General features: G+C 57.5%; 1 protein-coding gene across 1 annotated transcript; it reads left to right on the plus strand.

The window, feature by feature from the left end:
* Window positions 1-797: 797 nt before the first annotated feature.
* DES (desmin) lies at window positions 798-8,174 on the plus strand. Its single transcript, XM_044241664.1, has 9 exons — window positions 798-1,375; window positions 2,439-2,499; window positions 2,617-2,712; window positions 2,871-3,032; window positions 3,208-3,333; window positions 3,732-3,952; window positions 5,414-5,457; window positions 7,173-7,255; window positions 7,468-8,174. Exons 1-9 carry the CDS (start codon window positions 798-800, stop codon window positions 7,507-7,509), a joined length of 1,413 nt encoding a protein of 470 aa, XP_044097599.1. The 3' UTR covers window positions 7,510-8,174.
* The last annotated feature ends 214 nt before the right edge of the window (window positions 8,175-8,388 follow it).

Genomic DNA, 8,388 nt, shown 5'->3' on the forward strand with positions numbered 1-8,388 from the left:
GAGGGGGAGGAAAAGAGCTTACATTAGCCCAGAGGGAAACTGAGTCTCAGGGTTAGAATCTTGGTGCCAGTGGACATACCTGAGGAGGTGCCTCTGGCCAGGACTGCTCTCTGACCCCTCACGCCCCTCTGGGGTACTCCCCCACCCTCCCTGCTTGCCTAGAGACTCTCTTGCTCCATGCCTGGCTGGTGGGTGCCAGTCTTTCCTGAGTCCTCCCAAACCTCTGTCACTTCTAGAGAATCCTTAGGGAGGAAAAAAAAGTGCTTTGGAGGCTTTCTGGACACTAGGCCTTGTTCCTCCAGGAAATGACCCAAAGTCTCCCCTCCAAACGAAAGGGACACCCTCAAACCAAGGGGAAGCCTCTCTTCCATTCTCTCCCCTGACTATCCCCCAGGGCGAGGCGGGCACCCAAGGGCAGAAAGAGTCTGCCTAGGGCTTCAAGACAGGCTTGCTTCCTCGGTGAAAGGGTTGGCAGGCCTGCCCATCATCTTCTGCCCTCCTAGGTCCTCCAGCCTGTCCCACACCTCTTGCGGGCCCCTTCCCACCAGCGAAGGGGCGCAGGCCTCTTGCGGGGGAGCTGGCCTCCCCGCCCCCACGCCAGCGGCCGCCCTTCCTGGCAGGACAGCGGGATCCTGCAGCTGTCAGGGGAGGGGCGGCGGGGGCTGATGTCAGGAGGGATACAAATAGTGCAGACGGCTAGGGGCCCTGTCTCCCCTCGACGCATCCACTCTCCAGTCGGCCGCCTCCCGCAGCCGCTTCCTCCGTGCCGCCCAGCCTCGCCCGCGCGCGCCGCCACCATGAGCCAGGCCTACTCGTCCAGCCAGCGCGTGTCCTCCTACCGCCGCACCTTCGGCGGGGCCGGGGGCTTCCCGCTCGTCTCCCCGCTCGGCTCCCCGGTGTTCCCGCGCGCGGGCTTCGGCACCAAGGGCTCCTCGAGCTCGATGATGTCCCGCGTGTACCAGGTGTCGCGCACGTCGGGCGGGGCAGGGGGTCTGGGGGCGCTGCGAACCAGCCGGCTGGGGTCGGCCCGCGCGCCCTCCTCCTACGGCGCGGGCGAGCTGCTGGACTTCTCGCTGGCTGACGCCGTGAACCAGGAGTTCCTGACCACGCGCACCAACGAGAAGGTGGAGCTGCAGGAGCTCAATGATCGCTTCGCCAACTACATCGAGAAGGTGCGCTTCCTGGAGCAGCAGAACGCAGCGCTCGCCGCCGAGGTGAACCGACTCAAGGGGCGCGAGCCCACCCGGGTTGCCGAGATCTACGAGGAGGAGCTGCGCGAGCTGCGGCGCCAGGTGGAGGTGCTCACCAACCAGCGCGCCCGCGTGGACGTAGAGCGTGACAACCTGTTGGACGACCTGCAGCGGCTCAAGGCCAAGTGAGGACCTGGCGCTCCCGGAACCCCCTTTCCGCGGGCTGGGAGCGAGATGAGGCCTGGGGGCTGGGGGGCAGCTGTCAGCACCTGTCTCCTCCCCACCCCGTCCTGCGCACCGGGAACCCTCTCCCACCCCCCTGCGGGGAGAGAGTCATCTACCGGTGTTCCCCCGAGGAGAGATGGACTCCCGGGTCTCTCCCTCGTGGTCTTACTCTGCAAAGTAGTTTTCTTGGGGACATCATAGGATGCAAATGGAAAACCTGAGGCCTGTGGACAGCCCCTTAAAAGCGTCTTAAGATGTCAGGGTGGTGTCCATGGGGGACTGGCAGATGAGCAGAGGGAGGAGGCCCGGGTACAGTCAGAGGGAGAGGGGGTTTGATAGGAGACAAGGAAAATCTGGGGCAAGCTGGGAAGGGCAAAGAGTGGGGAATCTAAGTGGTAGCTCTCAGCTCATCTGTGATCAGACTACCCCACACCCCGGGGTGGGGGGAGGTGGATAGAGAGCAGATCTTAGTCCTAGGCTGGGCTGAGGCTGTGCCCTTTCACTAAGGGAATGGATAAACTAGAGGAAAGGGGAGGGAGCAAGCCGCAGGCTCCTGAAAGCTTCCAGAGCCTGATAGCGGGCTCCACCAGGCTTCCAATAGGAAAAGGCAACAAGAATAGAGCAAGTACTCCTGGGTCCTGCTTCTGACAGCAGGAGTGAGCGGAATCAATGTCCTACCACCCCGGTCACAAACAATAATTGAGCACCTATGTTGGCCAGACTGGGGCTGAGAACCAGGAACGTAGAGGTGGATAGAATAGACAGAGTCGCTAATCCCAGGGAGGTCACAGTCTGTTGGGGACATAGACTTCCGGGGTGTGGCTCTGGGGAAGAAATTGGGCCACTTCCTGTCCCCTCCCGGGGTGGGCAGGGCCTCTCGTGTCTACCCTGGAGCCAGGCCTCCTCTGGGTGGCCTGAGCCCCACTCCCTGGGCAGCCCCCACCAGGCCTATCCCCACGGCTGGTTTTATCCTCACCAACCGTCTCTTTTCTGTCTGTCTGTCTGTCTGTCTGTTCTGGCCAGGCTGCAAGAAGAGATTCAGTTGAGAGAAGAAGCAGAGAACAATTTGGCTGCCTTCAGAGCGGTGAGCCCTCTTTGGTCCCCCAGCAGCTTTACCCCCTCTGACCCCAGGGGCCCCTGGTCTCCCTCTGCCCTGCCTGGGCTCTTAGTGACCCTCTCCCTCTCGCTTGACCACTCCCAGGACGTGGATGCGGCTACTCTCGCTCGGATTGACCTAGAGCGCAGGATTGAATCTCTCAATGAGGAAATCGTGTTCCTCAAGAAAGTGCATGAAGAGGTATGCCTTCAGCCCTCCTCCTCAAGGTCCTTAGACTCTAGTAGGAGTAGCTGGAAAGGAGGAGGGGCAGTGCAAGGCTGGGGAATGAGGGGGGGCGGTGTGAGGGTGCCGTGTGGGTGGGGCCTGGCAGAGCCCTGAAGCCCAGCTATGCCCTACAGGAGATCCGAGAGCTACAGGCCCAGCTTCAGGAACAGCAGGTCCAGGTGGAGATGGACATGTCCAAGCCAGACCTCACCGCCGCGCTCAGGGACATCCGGGCTCAGTATGAGACCATAGCGGCCAAGAACATCTCAGAAGCTGAGGAATGGTACAAGTCAAAGGTGGGTAACCTGGCCCGAGGGCTCTGGCCCCTCCGTTCCCCTCCGTCTCTATCTGGAGGTGCTTCCTGTGGCTCTCTCCGTGGGGAGGAGAGTGAGCCAGGGTCTCCAGGCTCCCTTGCCATCCCTGCCCCGCGTCCTGCAGCCTCCTCATCTCCGTCCCACTCCCTGCCCGCAGGTGTCTGACCTGACCCAGGCAGCCAACAAGAACAACGACGCACTGCGCCAGGCCAAGCAGGAGATGATGGAGTATCGACACCAGATCCAGTCCTACACCTGCGAGATCGATGCCCTCAAGGGCACCGTGAGTGCCCGCCCACCTCGCCACACCCAGTCCTTCCAGCCTGCAGCTCCCACTCTCACTCTGAGACTCTCTCTGGGCCTCTATCTCCTCAAACCTCCCACAGGGGTGAAAACAGACAGGTGGCTTCTCAGTTGAACTCTCAGGAGTCGAGGGGCTCCTAGGTGAGGGTGGAGAGGAAGGACACGGATGCTTCCTTTTATGACTTCTAGTCTCTGGGTCTCCCCAGAAGACTTCACTTGAGTTTAGGATTCCCTAGCTCAGAAGAGCGTGCCAACTCCTGGACCTGACCATGTGGGGTTGCACCCCAGCTCCAAGGCTGTGTCTGTCCCCGTCCTGAGCCCCTACCCTGGTGCCCACCCCTCCATGACTCTCCTTACCTGTGTGCCCCTCTCCTGCAGAACGATTCGCTGATGAGGCAGATGAGAGAGATGGAAGACCGCTTTGCCAGCGAGGCCAGCGGCTACCAGGACAACATCGCGCGTCTGGAGGAAGAGATCCGGCACCTCAAGGATGAGATGGCCCGTCACCTACGAGAGTACCAGGACCTGCTCAATGTCAAGATGGCCCTGGATGTGGAGATTGCCACCTACCGGAAGCTGCTGGAGGGCGAGGAGAGCCGGTGAGGGGCTGGCGCTGGGATTCTGGGGAGTGCCGAGGGGTGCATTCCTGCACCCCCCCATACCCCTGGGGTTGGGGAGGGGCTCAGGATCACCAGCGAGATCTGGAAACAATTTTATACAGGAGGCCACCACACCACTAATTGCAGAGAATTAACCAAGGCCACCTGGGTAAAAAGTGACTTAATTAATAGCTTTTATAAAAAGAGTAATAGAAGTATTCCCTCATCCACCTTCAGAATTAAGAGCCAGCAGCATAAAACCATGTTCAGCAACCAGTAATAAAATATTACTGCCAGTCAAGGGAGAGATGAGAGCAGAGTGGGGAATGATGAGCAAGGAGAGGGAGGGGCTGATAGAGACAAAGAGAGAGCCTGAGACACAGGTTAAGAAGGAGAGCGCAGATTTGTGCCAGAGGGCGCATGCGTGCATCACACACACACACACACACACAAGGTTTTAGGAAAAGATAGCATGACATGCTCAGAGCAACTCACTTCTAGACACCAAAAATGACATATGACTAAAAGGCAATGCGAGGCAACTTTTCTGGGGCGTTGGAAATGTTCTGTATCTCAATTTAGACTAGTAGTTCTGTTGATGTAGATGCTGATCAAAAGGGGCGCCTGGGTGGCTCAGTGATTAAAGCCTCTGGCTTTGGCTCAGGTCATGATCCCAGGGGCCTGGGATGGAGCCTCACTTGGACTCTCTGCTCAACAGGGAGCCTGCCTCCTCCTCCTCTCTCTCTCTCTGCCTGCCTCTCTGCCTTCTTGTGATCTGTCTGTCAAAAAAATAAAAATCTTTTAAAAAACAAAAACTCACTGCAAAATTGCAGACTAAGATCTGTGTATTTCACTGTAGGTAAACCTAACCTCAGTTTAACACAGGTCAATTACTCCAAAAAATGACGCTTATGGATACTCATAAAAACGATGATGTCTAAAGTTTAAAACAATCAGCAGACATGCTTAAATACAGACCTGCGCACAGAGAGAGATCAGAGTTCACAGAATTACATCTACACATAATGACCTTTCAAGGCAGCTGGAGATGTGTTGCATTTCCCCCGCACTAGGCATAAATGGGGATGGCATTTACCCTGGAACTCGCCCTTCTGTGGGTGGGCCAGCAGTTCCCAGCCTGGTGGGCATACACAATGGCTGTGGCCTCCAACTGCTATCCGTATACCCTGAATTACCTGAGGAAGGAGATCCTGCTGACCTAGAGAGGGCGGGAGTGTTGGGAGTATGGATGTCAGGCCAGCAGTTCAGAGATGGAAAGGGACAGTTCCTGGGAGAGCTGGAGTTGCCCTTTGACCCCATGCTCTTAGCCACGTGAAAGGTCAGTGGGACAGGGACAGCTGACAATGGGCTTTGTTGAGGACCAGGGCAAGCTTTGATGCGTGGTCACAGGGAGATAAAGAGGGCCCTAACCCTTTGGCGGCTTGATCTCTCCCCTTTCAGGATCAACCTCCCCATCCAGACCTTCTCTGCTCTCAACTTCCGAGGTGAGTGCCTGTTGGTAGGTGGACACTGGAATGGCAGGGGGCAGGAGTCCAGCATGGGCACTGCCCAAGGCCAGCCTGGGAGGGGGAATGGAGCCGGGGGGATGGAGCTGGGGTCTGGGACAGAGAAAGGGAGCAGCTGCAGGTGGGTGGGGAAGTTTGGGTAGAGGCACCTTCTAACAGAGCTTTTTAAATATTCCATGGTATTATACTGTATTGAGCATGTCCCCAGCACCTTCTGTGAGTCTCGGACATCGGCAAACAGCTTCGATTCCCAATATACCCAAACTTTGAAGGTACCAGGGCTGGCCTTGGGGGTCTGGCAGCAGAAGCATCTAGAACCATACACCCTGGACTACAAGGCACCCCCCCCACCAGCCATTGTCTGTTTGGCAAATTGCCAAGCACCCCCCTGCACCCCACCCCACCCCACCTCCCACCAGCTGCTTATTGAACACCTCCAGTTTGCTGGAGCAAGATGTTGGACACAGGCTTTAAAAGAAAAAAAAAAGAAGCCAAACCTTAGCAAAGCCAGACAATTAAAAGAAGGAGCTCCAGGGGCATTCTGCCATTCTGACATTAGTAATATGCAGATTGAGTGGCTTTCCAATCCCAGAGAACAGAAAAACACACTGTAATGAAACGTTAGGAAAGCAAATCAGACTCCTTGGCTTGGCAGTGTCGCCTTTCCTAGATCAAACCTTTTTTGTCTTCAGTGTTCGTTCCTGTTGGGAAAATTACATGCTGTGCCCCACCAAGTTATGACATTTGTCACAGGCTAGCGGCTCGCTAAGGAAATTCATGAACACCAAACTCATAATACCCAGGACCTAAATTTGACCCGCCCTAGAAAACTCAGAACCTCTTTTTTTTTTTTCAGTAGTTTATGCAGACACCCAAGTGTGAGCCTTGCCATTGAAACTGCTTAATGCTTTTTCAAATCACTGGCTCTGTGGCCAAGATAGCACATCGTGGCTGGTGTTTCACGGCAAGGAAACTGAGGCATAGAGAGGCAAAGGACTGGCCGCCAGCACAATGAATCCATAACCGACTCCTGTCTGTCTCTCTTTCATTAAGACACAGTTTACTCATCTGGTCTCTCTCTCTCTTTAAGATCTATTTATTTATGAGAGAGAGAGAGAGGGCAGGGGGCAGAGGGAGAGAGAGTCTTAAGCAGACTCTGCGTCAAGCATGGAGCCCGATGTGAGCTGGATCTCACAACCCTGAGATCACAACCTAAGCAAATCTAAGAGTCCGAAACTTACCCAACTGCACCCCCCTCCAAGGCACCCCTCATCTGGACTCTTAAAGAGGGGCTGGGTACCATGAGACCCTTCAAAAGAGTATCTTGGGACTGGGTTTGGGGTTCTGTCAGGGTACAAGTTCACACAAGGCTGTGCTGGAGCCCAGCGGTGGAGGGCGAGTGAGGGCGTGTGTGAGGAGTGGGAATGTTGGATGGCCTGGGGCCTCAGGGGTGGTCCACTCTCCTGAATCAGCGTCTCTTGGCTCCTGAGCCTGTCTCAGCCGTGGGACTGGCCCCGGCGTCTGTAGAGCTCAAGGACAGGCTATAAAGTCTTGCTGAAAAAGTCACAGACCCATCTTGAGGGGGTAGGAGTGTTTTGGGCTCCACCCCATGGGACGAGGGAGGCACTCCCAGTCCCTGGAGTGGCCCAGGCCTGGACTTGGTCAGGCTGAGTGTGTGGATGGATCTGTTACAGAAACAAGCCCGGAGCAAAGGGGTTCTGAGGTCCACACCAAGAAGACGGTGATGATTAAGACCATCGAGACCCGGGATGGGGAGGTGAGCCATCTGCCTGCTTCCCTTAGCCTGGTGGGGGCTCTGGGGTATGTCTGTGAGGTTGTCAGCCAGGTGCCTTCCACCAGCTGTGCTGGTTCAAGGCCCTGCCCGGAGGGAGAGGGGGTCCTGCTACATCGGAGTCGGGGGAGGACCCAGGGCTGGGGCCCCATTCTCCTGTTGGCGCTGGTTTGGACTGGGCTTCTCTCCCTCCCCAGGTTGTCAGCGAGGCCACACAGCAACAACACGAAGTGCTTTAAAGCCAGAGACCCCCTCTGCCACCAGACCGTCCTCGCCCCTGTCCTCACTGCCTCCTAAAGCCTGCCTCCTTCCATCCCAGGGCACCACACCCAGCCACAATGCTCCCCTCACAGCCTCTGACACTGGCTCCCCCACCACCACGCATGGCCCCCTCCCCCAGGGGACATGGCCCACCCCTGCCCAGGCACAGGCAGCCCCAGCCGTGTGAGTCCTGGATGTTGGAAATGTGTGAGCCTGGCTCCTAGCTGCCCTCCGCGTGTGCTGGGCAGGACCAGCGTGGAACCAGAGCAGACCGGTCCCCTCCCACTTCTGGGACGTCAGGCCCTAGCCTCTACCTTTGGAGAGGGCCCCAGAGCAGGGCGTTGGGACCTCACAGGACCAAGGATGGAGCCTGGAGACCTCCCCACTCCCTACTCCCTAGCCTGGGTCAGAGAGAAAGGGCAGCCTCCCCAGCAAGCCTGGCAGGTGACTGGAGGACTAGCCCCTGTGGGAATGGGGGCTTGACACGGACCCCGTGGTCCCTTCCTTTCCCAGGGTGGGCTTAGAAAGCAGGGGCTGCAAGAGGGAACCCCCGAAGGTGCCATTTGTGGGAGCAGGAGATTCAGAAGGAGAGAGGGTGGGCGAGATGCTGGAGAGGAGAAGTGAGGAGAGAGGCAGAGAGCGGTCTCAGGCAGGGGAAGGGGTGCCCCCCTCTGTGCCCACCCCTCCCCTGCAACAGGGGCTCTGGACAGAAACAATAAAAAGAGAAGTACTAGCCTAGCACATTCCTGGCTGTGTTGATGCCTGGTCGCCTCTGGGGGCCCCCAGGGCCCTGCTGCCCCACCCCTTGGGATGGATGCTGCCTTCCTGCCTCCTGAGAGCTCAGACCATCCCCCAGG

This window comes from Neovison vison, chromosome 3 (genome assembly GCF_020171115.1).
Source record: "Neovison vison isolate M4711 chromosome 3, ASM_NN_V1, whole genome shotgun sequence".
Taxonomy (NCBI): domain Eukaryota; kingdom Metazoa; phylum Chordata; class Mammalia; order Carnivora; family Mustelidae; genus Neogale; species Neogale vison.

Coding starts and splice junctions, on each gene's coding strand:
- DES (XM_044241664.1), top strand. CDS start 798: ATGAGCCAGGCCTACTCGTCCAGCCAGCGCGTGTCCTCCTACCGCCGC. Junction 2,500..2,616: donor ATTTGGCTGCCTTCAGAGCG/GTGAGCCCTCTT, acceptor GACCACTCCCAG/GACGTGGATGCGGCTACTCT. Junction 3,953..5,413: donor CTGGAGGGCGAGGAGAGCCG/GTGAGGGGCTGG, acceptor CTCCCCTTTCAG/GATCAACCTCCCCATCCAGA.